The sequence below is a fragment of the Schistocerca gregaria genome, chromosome 1 (genome assembly GCF_023897955.1).
Source record: "Schistocerca gregaria isolate iqSchGreg1 chromosome 1, iqSchGreg1.2, whole genome shotgun sequence".
NCBI classification, from domain to species: Eukaryota; Metazoa; Arthropoda; class Insecta; order Orthoptera; family Acrididae; genus Schistocerca; species Schistocerca gregaria.
Genome location: NC_064920.1, coordinates 633,533,074 through 633,554,577, shown reverse-complemented (window position 1 = coordinate 633,554,577; position 21,504 = coordinate 633,533,074). Strand labels below are relative to the sequence as shown.

At 39.5% G+C, this 21,504-nt stretch overlaps 1 protein-coding gene across 4 annotated transcripts in view; it reads right to left on the bottom strand.

The window, feature by feature from the left end:
• The window catches only part of LOC126360045 (sodium/calcium exchanger 1), a 1,532,158-nt gene that overhangs the window by 75,050 nt on the left and 1,435,604 nt on the right, over positions 1-21,504 (bottom strand). For all 4 annotated transcript variants that reach the window (XM_050007678.1, XM_050007679.1, XM_050007677.1 and 1 more), the window contains exon 7: positions 20,662-20,784. In XM_050007678.1, coding sequence (XP_049863635.1) covers positions 20,662-20,784 — 123 coding nt within the window. The remainder of the gene's footprint in view (positions 1-20,661; positions 20,785-21,504) is intronic.

Below are 21,504 nucleotides of genomic sequence, written 5' to 3'. Positions count from 1 at the left end.
TGAAGGACGTTGTGTTTCATGCCTCAGCTGAACAATCCTCTTTGGGTTGGGTTGGTTTGGTACCGACGAAGTTCAAGAACTGTAATTCAAACGTTCATGTACACGGGGTTGCACATTCTTATATGCCTGACATCATTGCACCCCCCCCCCTCCCCCGCCCCCCCCCCCCTCTTGCACCGTGCCTCGGCAACATCAGTCGTCTCAGCAGCACTGGTTTCCACGACCATCGCTCTGTGGTCACACCAAGATCGCCTTCCGCCCTCTCTCATAACGGCACCGGCCCTTTCTTGCCCACCAGTTTCTGCATCAAGCCCCTCACTTGGCTGCTTCGCGATTGCCTTTCTGCCCACTATTGCAACAGCACCAGCCATTATACCCACGCCGTGTCTACCTCTGGGCCTGCAGTTGAAACACATCATGCCGTCGATTGCACTGGCTCGCTCCACATCATGTGCTGTTTGCGGCCGCCCAGCCACACAGACCGCAGGCGACGTACTGTCCACCGCTACTGCACCTGCAGTGTCAGGCGCTTCCTACACCACCAACACAGATCTTCACCTGCCAGAGCTACATCAGCATGTGTTACCTGGCAGATTTCCTTAGCTGCTTGCATTGCAAAAGGACAACCCTAAGCCTTGGTTCACACTGGTGGACCATCTACTGGATATCCACGGGATCTCGGACAACAATGTGCATTTTGTCTGCCTGGTGAGCCACCTTCACGCCCATCCTGACCTAATCAGTGATCTGCTACTTTCGCCACCTGCCTCACCCAAGTATTTAGCAGCAAAAACTTTACTTAACGAACGCCTTTCTCGCCCTCCAGCTGTGGCTATCCATCACATCATCCATGGACGAGCACCTAGACAACCGCACACCCTCGCTGCTCAGGCGGCGCCTTCATGTATTAATTGATGACCAAGCACTACCTGATGCCATGCTGTGGACCTTGTGGATGGTCAAACTTCCATTGGACCTACAACTTCACCTGCTATCGCACGTAGCTGACCTTCTCGAGGTTTCTTCTACGCATGGCCAATTGGGCCTCCGCAATCATTCGTCACTGACGCCACTTGTTGTGGGCGACATCGCCTTTGCCTTCGCCTTCAGTTGGCATGCCTGCACCTTCAGTTGGACACGCTGCCAGTAGAGGCCAGTGCTTGTGCCTCAGCAGGTCAACGTCCTGCCAGAGGCTGGCTCCTGGTGGCCTACAGGAGGTACTGCCTGTGACCTCCCGACAGCAGCCGACCTCACCTGAACAGCAGCCTGAGTGGTTTTGGACAACAATACAGCCAACTGTGTCCCCTGCCCGCCCCACAATGCATCGCCTCCAAGCTTACCCGCTTTGTTGGTACCATACAACCTATGGGGACACCACTCGCAACTGCTGCGAGCCTTGTGCATATCCAAAAATTTCTGGCGGGCACATTTAGGCGCCACATCCCGCCGTGCTCATCAACAGCACCTACCTTCTGACGCTGCATCGTTTGCCCCAGCGGTGTGATGCCTCTACGTCACAGACTTGTCATTGGGCATGTGCTTTCTCGTCGACACCGGCGCCGATGTCACCATTTTCCTGGCCAAGCATGTGGCCAACATGCTTTCCCCTGCTAACCTCATACTAATTGCTGCAAATCACTCTCCTATCGCAGTCCTCAGCTCCATCAAGATATTGCTTCATCTGTCACCGAGCGCGACCTTTCCTTGGACCTCCCATGTCGCTGATGTTGACAGACCTGTGATCGGGTTGTACTTTCTACACCAATACGAACTTTCGCCAGACTTGCAGCCTGCTACGCTCCGCCTCGTATCTGGTTCTGCGGTCGAACGAGTTTGGCACATCTCTGTGTCCTTGGTTATGCTTTCCACATGTGCATCTCTGCTCGAAGATATTATGGCACATCTCTCTGATTTATTGGACGTCCACAAAGAAATCATCAGACTCCGCACAAATAACGCCGAGCTATGCTGCCGCATTGCTACCGCCTCTGCTGAATTGGCTCAGGCATGGAGTAGCTTATGCAGTCTCTCTACTGAGCCACTTCTTTTGGTGCCGACATCCTGTTGTTCTGTGTCTTCTCTCTACTTTGCTCCTGTTTCGAGCTGCACTTTCCCTGCTGCCGGTTCCGCGCCGTTACAGTTGGACCTGCAGGATGCTCTTGTTCTCGCTTTGTGGGAACCCTTGTATCACATGGCCAACACGCGACACCCTCCGTCATCGTCTGCTACCAACGCCCCACCCACTTCACTCCAGCCTGGCACAGACACTCATGTTCTCGCTTCGCGGGATCCCTCACATCTCGTGGCTACCGCTTCGTATCCTCAGTCATCATCTGCTGCTGACACTCCACACACGCCTTCCGGGCCAGCCAAGGTCAGTGAACTGCTGCTGCTCGTGCCCCCCTCTCACCACACTCACCACACTCCCTTCGCGCGTCTCAGCAGTCAACAATGGCACTTGTCACCGAATCCGCACGCACACGTACGTCATAAAGTTCGACGTCTTTAGGCTCCAAAATTTCTGCGAGTGAAAGAAATAGTTCAGGATTTACTGTCTTTGGGTATGCTCCAACCACTGGGCAGCAGCTTGTCATCTCCCATACACCTCATGCCTAAGAAAGATGGTTTTCTACACATGTGTGGGCACTAAAGGCCCCTTAATGTTAGGACAATAATAGATAACTATCCAATTCCCCATATCCAGGATTTCACTCAGTTACTGCATGGCTCGAAGTTCTTCTGTCTTGGAATGTTCGAAGGTGTGTTACCAAATTCCCATGCACCTGCTGGACATTCCGAAGATGGCCATCATCACACCATTCGTGCTTTTCAAATACTGTTTTATGCCTTACAGCTTGAAAAACGCTGTGCAGACATGCCAACTTTACATTGATTTGATTTTGCTATCTCTACCTTTTGCTTTTGCCTATTGAGAAGATATACTGATGTTTTCCTTGTCTGCTGAGGAACACTAATTTTACCTTGCTGCAGGTTGTGCGGCTCTCGTGACCAACGGTATGTTTATCAGCCACGACAAATCGCAACTCTGTTACATTCCTTGGCCATACTGGCTCGGCTGATGGTCTCTGCCCTACTGATTCTCATATAGCAACCATTCTTGCACTGCCTCTTCCGGAAGATTACGCGAAACTCTGCTGTTTTCTGGGGATGGTGAAGTTTTATTGGCGACATACCATGGGGAAGCGTAAGTTGGACTGGACTAACCCCACCGTCGACACATCTGACAATCTGAAATCGGCCATCGCGAAAGCTATCACTCTCACGCATCCCGATCCCAAGGCACGCATTTCTATCACTACCAATGCAAGCAAATTGATGGTGGATGCTGTCCTCCAACAGCACACCGCAGGCTCCACGCAGCCGCTCCATTTCTTTTCGAAAGAGCTAACCGAGAGTCAGTGTAAACGGTCGGCCTTCGACTGTGAGCTTCTCGCGGTTTATGAGGCAGTCAAACACTTCAGGAGCGATGCGGAAGGGCGCGCTTTCACCATCTAATTGGACCATAAACCTCTTATTGATGCAATACGCAACCCAGCGAAGGATCTCCTGCCGTGATGAGTCTGGCACATGAACCTTATTTGCCAACAGTCTTCGGACGCTTGTTTCATCCACGGTGCGCAAAATTTATTTGCTGACTATCTCTCCCGTGTCTTGGTGATCTCTGCCCCCTGGAACTGGCACGACTTCAGGCTGAAGACGTGGATACGCAGCAACTGCTTTCGGACGACGAGTCTTCACTCACCATCAAACCTATTACACTGCATGGGTCATCATCCCCTGTCCTATGCGATGTTTCTACTGGTTCCCTCTCGTAACTTGGTGCCATTCACCCTTCAGCGAGGGATCTTCGATGTGTTACACAATCTTGCCCACTCCGGGACACAGGCAATGACAAGACTCCTCACTGAACGTTTCGTCTGGCCAGGTGTGTGGCATGATTGCCGCTCCTAGACACGCGTGTGCGTTCCTTGGCAATATATTAAGGTGGGCAGACACGCGCAACTGCCTTTAGGGCAGTTTTTCGTCCCCAAGGGCCGCCTGCCCCATGTGCACATTGACGTGGTCGGACCTCTGCCCTCTTCCAAGGGGTACAAACACATTCTATCCATAGTCGACCACTTAATCCATTGAGACGGTCGCTCTGGTAGACATTAAGGCTGAGACTATTGCTCACACTTTCATATCGGCGTGGGTGGCGAGATTTGGCTGCCCCCTTTCACTTACTATAGACCAGGGCGGACAATTCAAGTCGTCACTTTACGCTCGACTATGTGAGCTGTGCAGGGTGGCGAAATTTCACACGACGGCATATCATCCGCAGGCCAATGGCCTAGTTGAGTGATGGCACAGAACTCTATAAGCTGCTCACATATGCCACGGCAGGATTTGGTCTGAGGCTCTGCCGTGGTCATGCTCGGCATCTGCTCTGTGCACAAGGAGGAACTCAACGCTCCATTGGTGGAAGTCTTGTATGGAGAACCAATTGTCCTGCCAGCTGAATTCGTCGAGGACACACCCCCGACTGACGTTATTGACATGCTGGCCCTCATTGAATGGCTGCATGCACACGTGGCCCACCTTCGCCCACCCCTGCCTCACGCTCACTTCCATGCCACCAGTTTTTGTTCACAAAGACTTTGCATTGTGTGATTTCATTATGCTACGAGACGACTGTTTGTGCTGCCCTGTAACCTCTTACTCAGGTCTGCACCATGTCTTATGCCACAGAGTTAATACATTTGTTATTCTGCTCAACAGATGATCGCGTACAGTTTCAGTGCACTGATTAAAACCTGTGTGGTCACTCTTGGAGCCACATTCTATTGCCCCCAGCTGACCTGCCTCCGCCAATGCCTCGCCCACTGCTGCCACCGTCACTGCCTCCTATGACTCTCATCCACCTGCGCTGCAGTCCTACGTGTGGGACCATGTCGACATGACTTCTGAGGCACCCACTTTGCATGCTGGAGGCCACCTGCCGCCTGGCACCAGGATTTTTTTGTTGATGTGAGCTAGCTCTGCCCCACTGTGCTGGGGGGAGGGCTGCTCTGTGGCGCCTCTGGTGCAGAGCTCCATTTCTTTGGACCATGTTCTTTGACTTTGCTTTTGTATATGTTTTCTCACACTATGTTGGACAGCCATTTTTGTATTTGCTCTGTTCAATGCCGAAACAAATGTTCATTTTGTCTGCAGAAGTGTGTTATTATGGATCTACACCACGTAATACATACCTGCCTAATGAGATTATTGTGGGGTAAGAGATCTGAAACACGATCAGTTTTCCTTTTATAGGCCATAAATGCCCACTTTAACTTGGATTTTAACATCTGATCCAGTTATCAGCTTGTTGCTTAGAACAGATGAACATTACAACAGATGAACATACTTTTCACTTTGGCATATGTATGCTTAGAGACTCACACACTATCCGTAAGCGATGTATACCTACTTACCACAAGCTAAGTGCTGTTTTAGGCATTGTAGATACCATATCAAAGCATTACCCATACCTGCACCCTGGATTGTCTGACAGTTTCCCTGCTCATCATTATCAAACAGTGGACCTTGGTAATCGAGGCTGATTGGCAAGTCACCCTATTGTGCACTCTGCGGGTGTCTCAGCTGCTTTTAGGGTCTACCTCAGGAATGTCTTTGTGTTTCATTGGCTAGTTCAGTAGCTGGTGTACTCAAGTACAGCTTTTCACAATTTGTAGGCACTATGACAGAGGTAAATGGAAATTAGACTATTAATGCAATCAGCGAGATGATTTCCAGGACTTTATTTGGTCCTTTCCAATGCTATTTAAACCTCCCGATGTGACCAGTATTGGACTGCTCAAGAAAACTAAATATCAAACGCAATATTTAGGTGTAACAGCTGTGCAATCATGTTGAGTGACCTGCTGGGGAAATGACTGATGATTTCAAGCCTTTATGTTCATCCGTACATTGTAGAGTGTGTTCATTGTTAGAATCCCTTGCTGATGTTGAGGAGTTGTAAAGGAACATCCTCCTCTAGCATTACTTTTCCGCAACAGAAGTAGTTGATATCAGAACTACTTTTCGAATGTTGAACAGATCAATCTTACTTTAGCCGTTTTTCTAAACAATTTCATAAGATTTTGTATATGATGCATTGTATTTCAAGATAAAATCTGTAAAAAGAAATTTCTTTATTTTCGTTGTTACAATCGATGTGTACTAGCCCTGAATGTACAATTGAAATTTTTTTTTTAGAAAAATTTGAAATTACAAAATATTTGGCACACTTAAAATTTCTATTATTAATTACACAATTTGGTGCTACTTATTATGTTTATTTCTGGATCCATTAACCAAATAGCAATATGATTCATTTGTCAAGAAAATTTGTAAACCATTTGGAATATTGTTATTACCACAGAGTGAAGTAGTAGTGGGCATGCCTCTGATGTGATTAGATGTGTTTCTCTATTTTGGAAGAACTACGGTAATTTTGGCTTTGTTAATGTGAAAATTCAAAAGACAATATATTACAGAAAAATGTGAGAGAATAAATTATCGTGATCACAAAAGATTTGCACATGTGGTCTTCAAAGATAATTACATCTATTGGAACAATGAGAACCTAAAATGTCAAAAATTTCACCTTAAAAAATCAGCCTCAGCACATAAAGAACGGGAGCCAACCACAAGAAAAGAAGATAAATAAAAAGTTTATTGTAAATCTTACTCCTCTCATATTTTTGAAGTGTAAATTACATGTGGTGATGTCATCCAGGATCAGTAGATTGATAATGAAGTTTGGTCTGTCGCAGAAGAAGAAGGGACAGTGATTTGTGTCAATCGCAGTTTATAAACATACAGGTTTCTGGACATGTGGAAAAAGAAGATCGAGATCTGCCCAACAAAGTTGTATCAACAGTGATGAGATACTACCAACAGTGACGGACTGGATCAACTAAAAGAGGGCTTTACAACTATGACGAGGGACATCAAAAAGAAAAGATAAGTACAAACTACTGGTGAAATTAATTTGTTCATGGACTTGTGTGATTGTTAACAAAATGAATAGAGATGAGGGAAGTAGTGATGAAGAAGTGATAGTTGTGGGACCCAGTCAGGACATGTTTGAGCTGAGCAAAAGCATAGTCAGCAAAGAAACAATAAAAAGTGATATTCTGCAGTTAATTTTGGCAAAACTAGAGGAAATGATGACAGATAACAATAGAAAATCTAGTGCAGTTAATGAGCAGTTAACTGAAATATGGATGGATGATGATAGCAAATTTACTTCACTACAAGGACAATTAAATGATCTAAAAACTGAAAACAATAGTAAAATGGATAGGATACAATACCAAACAGAACAACTTAGTAATCAGATTTCAAAGCTAAGAAATAGGTTGACAGATCAGATAAAAAGTGTGAATGAAAAAGTTCATGTCTCAGAAAACGCACTTGTTGTTTTGGAAAAAGAGTTAGATGCCGAATCTACAAGACAGACGAAGAATGTTAATGACGTCAGACTTGAACAGAAGGTCATAATGCAAAATATGGAACAGAACTTTAGTAGTTTAGATAAAAAAAAAATTAAAGTCGAAAATAATATGCAAACTAAGTAAATGTTTTAGGTCAAAAAATTTCAGGAGTTCAGGAAAATGGTTCAGGAGAATGGTATTCCATGCTCCAACCTCCCAGTCAAAAGTTTTCTGTCAGACAATTTACATTCAGTGGATTTTCCACACCACTGTAGAGATAATTTTGTGTCAGGTATTAGAGATGATCAAAAAATCAAATTTGTTAAGAGATGTCTTGAATCAAAGCTCTGTCTTGGGTAAATACAAATTTAATTCAGTGGGAAACATATCAAAGTTTTGAAAAAAGGTTTTTAAGTAAATTTTGGTCAGAAGCTGAACAGCGGAGAATTAAAAGTGAATTTTTGAATGGTCCTAATTATAGGAGTAGGGCTGGTACTCTGAAAGAGTTTTGTATGAATCAGCTTAAGAAATTAACACATCTTGACAAACCGTTTGATGAAATGACATTTATTGATGCACTCAAAGGAGATTACCAGAAAGGTTGCAGTGTGATTTAGTACAGGGACTTGACAACTGTCTTGAACAATTTTTACAAATTGTTGACAGGCTGGATAGAGCAGTAGAAAGAAGCATGTAGCATAATAATCAAAATCATAGAGATTACAATGGTAATAACTACAGAAATAGAGATAATGGTCACTTCTATTAGGGTCAAAATGTTAATATAGAGAGAAATTTTAAACATCAGCAGAACAGAAATAATGGGGATAACCATGGGCAATTTAATAGAAGAAAAAATCATAGAAGTAACTACTCAGGAAACAGCAGTCCGCCTCAATGAAGGTCCATGGTTTTGGGACGAGGAAACAACAATCACAGGACCCCCAATTTACACTCATAATTAGAAAATAATAACAGTATTAATAAGGTGGCACAGGTACCTGAAGCTGAACAGAAGGAATAACAGAGTGCTCATTTATGTTTTTATCAAAAATTTTGGGATACTTTGTTTAATTATACTGATGTAGGTGCTAATCACAAACCAGAATGTGAGAGTAGTGAGAATTTTGATGTAGTATGTACTAACGATTTCTTCTCTTGGTCAGAAAACAGTGTCATTCATGTATGTAAATCAGGTGATGACTGTATTGGATCTGAACTAGGTGATATTCTTGATGTACATGTGAATGAGAGCTGTGAAGTAACTGAGGTTGGTAAGTCTGAGACAGGTGGTTTATTGCAAATGAGTGTAGATAAGTGATTTTAATGGAAATGAAACTTGTATTGTTAGTGATGCTGATGAAGTAATTTTTGAGGAATATTATGATGATGATGAGTATCAGGTATTTGTGGAGTTTAAGAATAATGAAGTTTCTGAGATATTTGTGAATGATCTTGACAGTACAGATAAGGTAAGTGATGTGTGTGATATTGTAAGTGAGAGTCATGGAATACCAGTTCAGTCAAAACAGTTTTTCATTAATGTCATGTAGAGTAATTATCCAAACAGTAAATATGAGTTATCTGTAAGCCTAGAGAATAAAGGTGCAAATTTTTTGAAGTTTGTTTAGGGCCAGATTGATGATAACATAAATAAATGTGCATTCTGGAATAAGTTAGCTATGTTTAGTCAGAATTTGTATCCAAATTGTTGGAATGAGGCAAAAGAAGATCTAAGCAGGAAGTGTAATTTCGACAGTAATGTGTTTTATTGTTTCTCCTGTAACAAGTGATGTTAGTTGTGTCATGGAATCCATGCACTCTGTTCAATCTTTACCTGACAACATGAGTAACCGAAGTAATGCTATGATACCAGTAAAGTTGATAAAACCCTGTACAGACAGTGTGGATATAGCATTTGATGAACTGAAAGTGATCTTTTGCATGAAGTGTCTGACAACAGAGAAGATGATTCAGATTTTGGGTGTCCATACATTAAAATTAAGATTGATCAGTGGGGAGGTAACTGTTTAATTGATACAGGTAGCCTGATTTGTGGAATATCTAAACAAGTTAGAGACTAGTCTTTTTAGTAGGATTTTGTGGCTTGTCCATCGTGTGTGTACAGATAAGAGGAGCTACTGGTAATCAAAGCAGACTGTTAAAATATCAGGTACTGCTAACTTTCAGTATAGGAGATAAGACCTTTGAAAATATACACTAAGTTTTGCAGATTCATATGACTATATAATAATGTTTTGTTTTTTCAGGAATGTAGTGCAAAAGATGATGTGATTTTTACAGTTCTGTCTTAACTATTGACTGAGTTTAAATCTATCCTACACTATGTTTACAGGTTCATACAACTATACAATTATGTTTTGTAATATATTTGTGCTTCAGAATCTGATACATATATGCCAAGATACTAAATGAGAAGATCGTTTTACAGTTTGAAATGAGATAATCCCATTAAATATCTAGCAATAAATTTCCATATTTTGTACCATAAAAATTAGGAATAGTATCTTAGTGTATCTGTGCATATCACCTTACTAGTTCATTTTTTGATTGCATTTAGCTCTGTTTATTAAAGTTTCATATGTCAACACTTTAATCCAGTCTAACGTAAACCATGTATATTTGTTTGTTTGTTTTCTTTTTAAAAAAAAATATGTATATAGGCAGAGCATATGTCGTGTGATGCGAGGAAGGTATTCAACTGCATACTTAATACACAAAACAATGTCTCTGGATTTGATGTGAATGCTAGACAGGAAGTAATGTATCCGTTGTAGTGTGTGATGAGAAATCTAGGGAGGAAGCTGAAAGATATGGGTGGATCCACTGCAGCAACCTTGCTGGTCCAGTCAACTTACAAGATATGTAAATTGTTAGCCAAGAAATTATCCTATATGAAGAATTCATGGAACTACTTGTTTAGAGAAACAGTTACTCTCATGGATAGTGTTATTCCATATAAATGTATGCTTTTTCAAGAAGGAGGATTAACTTCCCAATACATAACATAACTTCAAATAAGTATGTGCTTTTTTATCAATTGGAAATGAAACTTCTAGACATAAATATGTTAGTTTGTATGAACAATTAGCAAATAGTGTGGAGAACTTTTATGAGTATAGACAGTTTAACAAGATGTTTACATATCTGGTTTCACACACTGACTTTGGTCCTCAAGCTACTTGATTATGTCATCATTCAAAGCTATTTATGGCTCTGATTACCTGTATTTATCCTGAGTACTGCAACACTGTATCTCGTTGGAACTTGAGTTGTGGGCAACCTCATGCCTAACTCTGTTTTGGGCGCCACTGGTCTTCGCGACTGTGTGTGTGTGTACTCAAGGAGAGGATACAACTATTGATTGAGGCTAGATGCTTCCTTTAGTTACTCTTTGCATATGATTGAAGTTATTGATATGATTATGAACTTTATTCATTTTGTTGTGTCGAAACATTTTTTGCTGGTTTGTACCCAGTGTGGTTTGGATTCATGGGTTGGTTCCCAGATCGTAAGCTTAGGCCCTAATATTTTTTCATTATTTTGTCCTTTCATGAGTCAACATATCCTGACATACTCTGGTTTATGTGCCTAATTGACTTTGTGTTACATTCCTACACATGATTGAGTATATTATTCTGGTCTGTACCCATTGTTGTGAGTTTTTTGAGTTGTCTCACTCATTGTACACTTAGGCTCTGAATTTTTTTCTCTTCTCTTTTGAAGATATTGAAGGTGTGACTTTATAGATGTAAACTTGCAATTTGTAATTCTAGTAATTGACATTGTCTCTGCACTTATTTGAGAAGTTTGCATCATTTGTCTTGTGACAGAATGTTCCACAGATGTGAAAATCTGAAATTTCATATCCTGATATACATATAAATTATGACTTGTATAATAGATATTTTTCTTATTTTTCTGAATTATATTATGTATCAGATACTTCTGTACACCATTTGGCAAACTTTATAGTAGGTCATAAAATACTGTAAACATATTGTTTTCAAATTTTGTGAGGGGGATATTGTAAGGGGACATCCTCCTCTAGCGTTACTTTTCCTCAACCAAAGTAGTCAGTACCAAAACTAATTTTCGAATTCCAAACAGATCAATACTATCTCAGCTGTTTTTCTAAAACATTTTGTATGATTCGGTACATGATGTACAAAGCTAAAATCCTTAAAAGTAATTTCTTTATTTTTGTTGTTATAAATAATATTTACTAGCCCTGAATGTACAGTTGAAATTATTTTTTTAGAAACATGTGAAATTGGAAAACATTTGGCACACTTAAAATTTCTGTTGTTAATTGCACAATTTGGTGCTATTTATTATGTTTATTTCTGCCTTAATTTATAAAATAATAATACAAACTAATAGAAATTCGATTGTCAAGAAAATTTGTAAACCGTTTGGATTATTGTTATTATGGTAGTGTGAAGTAGTAGTGGCCATGACTCTGACATGATTGGATGTGTTTTTGTCTTTTGGAAGAACAATGTAATTTCAGCTTTATGAATGTGAAAGTTCAAAAGACAGTGTGGTATAGAAAAATGTGACAGAATAAAGTACCATGAACACAAAAAATTTGCACAGGTATTCTTCAAATTAATTACATCAATTGGAACCCTGAGAACCTAAAATGTCAAAAATTTCAGCTTCAACAATCAGCCCCTAGACATGAAGAACCGGAGCCAACTACGAAAAGAAGATAAGAAAAAGTTTATTGTTAATCTTACTCCTCTTGTGTTTTTCAAAAAATAAGACTTTACCATTGACAATAGTAGTGTAATCAACGAATAGTGGGAGAGGTAGATTACAAAATCAAACAGCAAGGTCATTCACCTGCCATAGATGATTCCATAATGCCTGAGGTGCATGCTAGTGTGAACCTTCGTGTTGTGGGTCCTGAGCATGTATTGTGTTTAGATGTCCCACAAAATTGTGCTTACTGCCAACATAGTGACTTATCATTTTCATTAGGGTTCAGTGAAATCCTTCCACTCAACAATCTCCCTCCAGATGAGCTGGCTTTGTCCTTAGCTTGTCAATCTTCAGTAACCTGCATACTTGCTGTGGTAAGTCAGAAATAAAATTGGAACCTTGTTCCCTAATTATAGAAGAAAGTGAACTATATTTCAAAATCCAATCTTTAACAGACACATGTGCCACAGTCTCAGCACTTTGGTCTGGGTTTATTGTCATTAATAGGATCTCAATAAATTATCCAGAATAGTCAAAATATAATTATGATAGGGGACCTACAATGTCAAGAACCACTCATTAAAAAGGTGTACTCATTTCTGGGAGTTCTTGCAAAGGTAGTTTGGTTTTGTCCACATCATTCCACTTGTTACATGAGTCAGAACATGAAATGTAATGGTAAGCATTGACTTTCCAGTTCGGCCACCAATAGATTTGTCCTATTTGTAGGTTAGTTCCTGTATCCTGCCAATAGGCTATCATGATATTTTTTCACTTGTTCTTGCAGAAACGATCATTTTGAGCACCTCTGTGCCAAGTGTCATTGCAGCCTTAACTTTTTTATGTGTTGTTTTCTTTCTGATCAGGTGGAGAGCTAATTTCAAGAGGAAATCAAGGGTAGTCCAAGTCCCAGTGGATTGGATACCAAGGGTGTGAGATGAGTAGATAAGGGATTGAGCGAGCAGTGGTCGTCCAGTAAGGAATTTTTATGTTTTGTTTCATGTCCTGGTTTTAAGGGGCACTAGACCACATTTAAGTTTTCTAATAGTAAGGTGATATGTCATAGGTGCTGACCCAATCAAGTTAAGAGCTAGTTAAGGGTTGACCCGAGGACCGGGTCTTTTCGAAGAGGGGAATAATGCAGCGGCACCACCGTTTAGGGTAGGGAAAGTTAGTTTTGTGCAATATTCTGAGCACAAGCTACAGCTAGGTGTGGGCTGGATTGCAGTGAGTTACACATAGCAACAGTTGCGAAGTAGAATATAGGCCACAGGACCATCAAATTGCTGAAAGAGTATACATAGCAGTTTTGCATGTCACAAATCACAGGCAGAAGGGGCCCACTGGCCTACCTAGTGTGTTATGAGTATGTGACGCGAAGTGGTGTTTATGGCAAAACAGAGGTGCACAGCCATGTATAAATAGGTGCGAGTTTGTAATGAGATTCATTCAAGTGTGCCAGCTCTTCTGGATGGTTGGGCATGGCTCACTACCGTGGGCAGTCGTCCTGGCATCCCGAGATGAGGGCTGCAGATTCTGACTCTGGATTGCGGGCACTTGTTGTTGCTGCGATCTTAGCCACACCAGTGAGAAGCACGCAGCTGGCTGCCTGTGGCTTGCACCGAGCAGCGCTGAGTCAGACTCCGCTGCTGTCCAAGACCGACTCACAGCAGTGCGTGCATAGGTCGCTGAGGCAGCCATTTTGCAGACAGCAAAGTGGCGTCCTCAGCATTGCCAGACCCAGTGACACATATTGAGAGGGATGGGGGACTGTAGTTGGAAACAATAAATCACTTGGGAAGCTCGGATGAGTCTTAATATGGTAACTTCTACCTCTTCCCACTACATTTGGTGTTGCTGTTACATTCGGAGGCAGAAGTTGCCTCTACATGGGCAATGCATGCTTGCTGTATAAAACAGTAATTTCTGTAGATTTTAGTGTGCAAACTTTTCTTTGGATTTTAAAATGCCCAGGGGAAGGAAGACTGATAAGGAAATAAGAAGGTTTTTTAGAATCTTCAATGACAGAAGCTGTCATGCTGGTGATTGTAAATAAAATGAACATGGGGTGTGCATCTAAGCTGAAAGGCTTATCCTTTCAAACAGTTAGTCGATATGTTAAGATACATCATGAAGATAACACTTCAAAAACGTGTCCCAAGTATACAGTGAAGCACATTTTTCCAAAAGAATTGGAGCTTAGTTTGTGTGAATACAAGTTGTGTGCTCTAAAATGTTTTATGGACTTAATATGAATGACTGCCATACCTTAGCTTATAGATTAGGTATTAAAAATAACATTTTTTTAAGCAAAACCTGGACAGAAAGTGAGAAAGCATCTATCGACTGGATGAAAGGTTTTCGACAGCGATTCCCTCTACTGTTTCTTCGGATCCCTGAAGCATGCAGCTTATCAAGAGCTACAGGCTTTAATAAATTTAATGGGTCAAATTTCTTTGATAAACTGGAAGAAGTAATCAAACGTCATCCAAATTTTGCTGATGCATCGTGTATTTTCAATCTTGGTGACACTGGAACAACAATGTTGCAGAAGCCACAGAAGATTTTGGCTTTAAAGGGTATGGAACAAGTTAACAAGGCAACCAGTGCAGAACATGGAACACTGGTTATGGCATGTTGTATTATAAATGCTCTCGGTAACAGCATACCCCAGGTCATGATATTTCCACGTGTGAATTTTAAAGATCATATGGTATTACGATTTTTTGTGAAGGTCATTCACCACTTCATCAAATTCTCTGCCAGCTCAAAAGCAAATCCATCTTTGTTACTGACAGATAATCATGAGAGCCACCTCTCACTAGAGGCAACAGATCTCTGCAAAGAGAATGGGATAACGATTCTGACAATTTCACCTCATTGTACCAATAAACTGCAGCCTCTTGATGTCAGTATCATGGTACCTTTCCATACATTTTATGATGCTGCTGTAGATACATGGATAATGTCTCATCCAGGTGAACCATTTTCAATTTACAATGTTGCTTATTGTGTGGGGATAGCATATCCCCGAGGAATAACTCCTGTCAATATCATTGCCGGATTTAAGAAGACAGGAATATTTCCTTTAGATCGCCAAGTGCTCAATGAGAATGATTTTCTTCCATTCTCTGTTACTGACAGACATCTAAATGAAAGCCCGGAAACACACATATCACCTGAAAAAGATCTTAAACCTGAAACTGTTGTGGGACACCCATCTTATGATGAAAGTGAAGCACAGTCCATAGCATACAGTTCTTCACAATCACATGGAAAATCTGCACCAATGTCTTATCTCTCTCCAGAAGACATACGAGGTTTCCCAAATGCAAAGCCAAGAAAAAGTTGCAGTCACCGATGGCCTAAAGGAAGAACAATGATTGTGACACACACACCAGAAACGAATGAACTACGAATGAAAAGGAAACAAAAAGACATTAAGGGACATAAATCAAAGCAAGCTTTATTCCTAGTTGATGAAACTGATGCTGACGAAAGTGAATTAATTTTGCAAGATTCTTCAAATGATGAGACCTTTGATCAGACACGACTGATTCCAGAAACGGAAATGGTTAACATTGAAAACTTAAAGCACTCACCCAAAGTGGGTGACTTTGTTTTAGTAGAGTTTGTGGCCAAAAAGAATATATATTATGTGGGAAAAATTCTTTCCATTGTAAGAGAGCCATCCTAATGCGAAGTTACATTTCTTAGGAAAAGTTTGAAACTAGAAAACAAATTTGTGATGCCTGTAGTTCCAGATATTTCATTCATTGACACAAAGTGCATAAAAAATGTTATTGCCTAACCTTACTACAATACATATCAAGACAAAAAGACAACAATCTGCTGTTTCATTTGAGATCAACTTTGTTTCTTACGATGTTTGTTAGAATTTGACGCACTATCTCACTATACCCACCATTAAAAATTCATGGGTACAGTGAGATACTTTCATGATTAACTCTTTTGAAAGGAAAGACAATACATTAAAATATTATTGTACCACTTTTAACACACTTAAGCACAGTATATGTGGTTACCATAAGGTGGTACAGCAATAAAGATTTTTGTAAAAGTGTAATTTATATTTCAATGTTTGCATCTCACTGTTCCCACTCTTCCCTACTTATAAAAAGCAATCCAGCAGTAATCACTTTAATTATCTAGGTGACTATACTAAAAGCAGTCCTAATTTGTGTTAATAATATATTTTACAGAAGATGCCTGGAATGGCTGTATTTTGTGTATGTCCTGGAATAAACTTGTTAACTTTGAGGCATACAGTTTACTAAAATTACTTAAGTAACACAACATATATTTCAGATATATATTAAAAGTTAAGGAATAACATTTAATTAAATACCCCTAATGTACAATGATGTGTTTCAGAAAAATACAGTTTTAGATTAGAAGGTACTTAAGCTCTGGAGGTGAATTTCAGTACTGCCAAAGGCATAAAATTGCATGCACTTTAATCTTTCCCAACCTATCCCTCTCTCTTCCCCAAGGAAAGTGCTATTAATCCCATAGCTAGGATAGCTAAACAATAGCATAGCATGTGTATGTTTTTTTTTGTATATCAGAGCTACTGAAATTTTTCTTCCTGAAGGCAAGGACACCTACTGGTTAGCAAATCTGTCTCATAATTTTATATTTATTTGATTATTTTTTGCCACAATAACAATGTTTAATTTCTCTCAAGATATTTGTAGTCATGCTTAATTAACAAAGCAAAATGGCCAGTTACAAATAATGTGCAGAAGAATGTAGTAACTTATGGACATATACAACTAAAACAAAAATGATAAAAACTTGGTAAGACAAAGAACTGCAAAAAGTATAAGTAAGATGAAACAGGAGGGTTTAGGTAGCACAATAACTAACAACAGAGAAAATTTTCCATACATTGCCAAGATGTTTTTTTAAGTTTGTATAGCTCAAGAGATAAACAAGAAATACAGCTAGTAGATCATGAAAATAATGACATTCTGAAAATTATATCAGATGAGGTGTATGACATTCTGGTGTTAATGCCAAATGAGCTATGAAAAAGGGAAAGGTGCCTGTAGATGAGCATTTTTTTCAATTGAAATTACTAAAGCTAGAGGGGAAATAATACAAAAGATACATGTAAAATTATTCACAGTATGTCTGTGAAGACATACAATTCCCAAAACTGCAACTATGCTACAGTTGTTTTACTTTTCTTTGATATAGGAGAAATCATTAAAATTATCACTAACGATACAGACAATCATAATCATGGGTATAGGAACAAGTTCGCTTTATAAGTGGTAAAGCACAATCAACCAAGGACAATGAATATATATTACCAGTTTACTTGAAGTCAGTAGGTTCCGAGAAAGCTTTTGACTTGGTTTCAGTGAAATCTGAGAACTAGGGCATTGATTAATTAATTCAGTCTTCATGTCCTGCAAATCTCATCAGGTAGGAGAAGCGTCACTGTCTTGTCACATCAGGTATGGTTCACATCAACTCAGTTCTACTCTCACCCTGTACAGCAGTTGTGCACGAAAACATAAGCATTTCATTCTCTCACTGTGCTGCTTGTCATCAAAAAACTGACTGCAATACCATAAGTCAAATAAGTTGTTGCTGCAGTGAGACTGGTGGCACGATGTGATTTTCTTTTGATATAATGCTATTGCTTACTTTTGGAAATAACAGCATGGATGTTATCTCCCAAAATACATGTTAGCATTTACAGTAGCTACATTTCAAACACTTGCTCCATTAATACTCCTAGATGGTAAGCTAATGCAGGTATTTTCTAAAAATTTCATTAAAATTTTGAAGTGAAAAAAAAAATTGTGAATACAAAGTGGTAATTAATGTTACTGTAAAGCCCCAGAATAATTTTCACAAGAGAAACTGGCATTCTAAAAAAAGATTTAAGAATGGGTTGTTTACTGTTAAATATATATACTTATTATGATAAGTTTACCAACAGTGTGTCCTGGAAAAGAATGAGTATTTTAAAAACTGTGTAGCTGAGATGTCTATGCTTCAACTGAAATGACAATATGAGAACCACTCAAAATTTTGGATCCATTGTTATACTTCAAAGGAAATCACAGATTCATAGCATCCAACATAATATATTATAGCAAGTTTCAACACTGGAACTATTGGAACTGGTAGAAGTAGTAGAAGGATTTCTATTTCCATATTTACTTGTTGTATTCAGAGGCTTGAAACTTTTAATTCTTTTTTTACTGGGTTTCACTGTGCATCAGTGTCATTTTGTAATACCCAAGACCAGAGAATAGGTAAGATAAGGCAAAGTTTCACATTGTGGCACTAGACATGCCAATTGGGTCCTACTAACTGCTGTGTCATGTCTGCCAATGGTGTCAACAGATGTGATGTGGAAGGGTATGTGGTCAGCACACAGCTATCTCAATCATCAACTGATTTTTTGTTCTTGGAACTACAATTAACAGATAAAGTAGCTTCTCAGTTTGTCTCATGAGGCTGAGTGATCCCTGTACCAATCCTTCCAACAAGCAAAAATCCCTAGCAGTGTAGAGTGTAGAACCTGGGTCCACCACATGGCAATCAGCGTCACAGACCACTCAGTTACGGGAGCAGACAATAACAGATAACACCAAAGAATACTATTTCTTTTTTTGTTCAGAATAAAAGGAATCAAAATTAAAGTTTGGTACCTCATCAACAACAAGGATCTTAGAAACAGAGCTCAAGTGTGGATAGAAAAAGCATGGGGAAGGAACAGTGTGTGTCTTCAGCAATTACTACATGTCTCAATCAATGTAGGGAAATCCCTCCACCACACCCTTTCAGGAGACTTGCTGAGTATTGATGTAATAGTAGATGCAGATTTTCTTTCTTTCTTATATTTGCTAACAAGTACAACAAGAATCAGACTGCAGATTATCTGAGCAGTCAACATCAAATATCACCTCTGCTATGAAAATGTGAAATATCATTGTTTAGTGCTGACAGTAAGTTTGGAAATGTATGTGCCTAGCAAGATTATGATGATTAGAAAAGACAACTTGTGATTCGGTAGTTACAGATTTGTGAAAGACATAGAAAGGTTTCAAAGAGAAAGTGAATGTTTTGTCACAAGTTGTTTAGCAAGAGCCAAAACACAACACTGGTGCTTAATAAAATCCGATGGCAGTCACTACAAGAGAGGCATTGTGCATTACAGAAAAGCTTACTGTTAACATTTAAAAGTTGTATGTTTCAAAGAAAATTAAGCAATATATTACTGTTTACATCTAAATACAACAAAATGACTATGATGGAAAAATCCTAGCAGTTAGAGCCTGTATGAAGACTTATTGAGATTATTTGTGCTTCCTACAAATCATTTGTGAATGAAACAGGAAACAGGGAAATCACAGAAGTATCTAAAGTACCCTTTGTTGCACTCTGTAAGTGGCTTGTGGGATACAGACACATATGAAGAACCAACCAACCAAAGGACAGTGAAAACATGAATGCAGAGACTTTCACATCACCACACAACCCAAATATGGTTCCATATGACAGCTTTTTCCTACAAATACACCAATGAAATTATTTATGGCTGTTGCATTGAGTTCACAGCACCATTTGCGTAAGAGCTGTCATCAAACAATTTTCCAAATACACATTTGTACAGATTTAAATAGTTGTGCCAGTACTTGCAACTTAAAGGAAAGCTATGTTTTGAAAATGTTTTAAGTATTTGGAAAGGAGGAAAATGCGTTACTATGCTCCTGATTTCCAGAGTGACTCCCATATACATTCTAGAGAACCTAATGCCTGAAAATGATTAAATGTATCATTAATAGAAAACACTGTAAATCAGACAAAGTATATTGCACGTGCATTTACAAATACAGCCAATAACTTGTGCCATAGAATGGGCTCAGCTCAAAAAATTTGCTTAAAACAAGGAAAATCATGTTAACTGCTGAATTTGCCAGCACTGCACTTCTGTTTCCCCATTCCAGCATTAGGAAACTAGAAAACAACATTATAGCTAAAATGCAATGTAGAAACAAAAATACAAACATAAATTCATATACTATAGGGACAAAAATCAGGCTCCTACAAAATTGGTTATTTGAATGACAGTAGTAATAAAAATATTTAAGTGAGCTGTGTTATTATTACTAGCATTAACAGCACTGTTAAATAATTGTAATTAATAACAATGACAAGACAAATAATATCTAATAACACTGTTATTGCCAGTAATTAATAATCTTTCATCAAATCATGTTAAAAACCTGATTGGATCAAAATATTGTCTAGTTATTTGGATGTATAGAATTTTGCTAGTTATTTTCTTCATTTCAAATATAAGTTGAACTTCATAATTAAGATATTAACTAAAAAAACTGTTAAATGCTTTGTCTTAAAAATATCGATACCAAGACGAAATACTTGGAGAAATGGGAGGATTTACCTGTTGGTGGAACAAAGGCAAATAATAGCTTCCAGAAGAGAGTGAGAAAATGCATAATGTAATCTCCACATGATGGTAGTTTTTCATCATCTTCATCACCTTCACCTCCTCCACCATCATCCCCTACAAAAGAGGAAAATTATGTAGAGAGCAGGCCACAGACACTGTAACATATCATTAAGTTTCCTCATGATGTCGATTAAAACTCTATGTTTAACTACAATGTACTATAATATTAATACATATCATTGTCTTGCATCAATAAACCCTACTAACTGATAGTGCACGAAGTACAAGATGTTGGTGGAGTTGATGCTGTGATGCAACATGGAGTAGTATGTAATATCAAAGTAACAACAGTCTGTGTGAATGCTGATCTGTAGCCCGTTTTAACTTTACACTCTTATCCCTCCCCCCCCCCCCTCCCCCCCCCCAACCCCACCCCCACCCCGCCCCCACAGGTGAGAGTACTAAGATCCTGGTGGTTAACTGCCAAGTCATTCATAACAAAGTACCAGAGTTTGAAGTTCACATAACACTAGGTACAGAAAAGTAAACAGAAATAGACAGCAGGCCACAGCGGCCAGAGACAGTGGTCATGTGCGTGTGTGAATTGTGCTTGTATGATTATGTGTGCCTTTTCTACTTCAGAAGAAGGTATTTTGGCCAAAACTTTAAATGTATATCCGTCTTTTCTCTGTACCTGTCTGTGGCTCAACATTTTCTCTAAACGGTGAGCAGAAAAATATTATTAATATTAGTTTCACATAGTCCAAAAAATGAATTGTTTCACATGACGAGAAGAAACAAATTATGAAACAAATGATGTGGAATGTTTTTTCT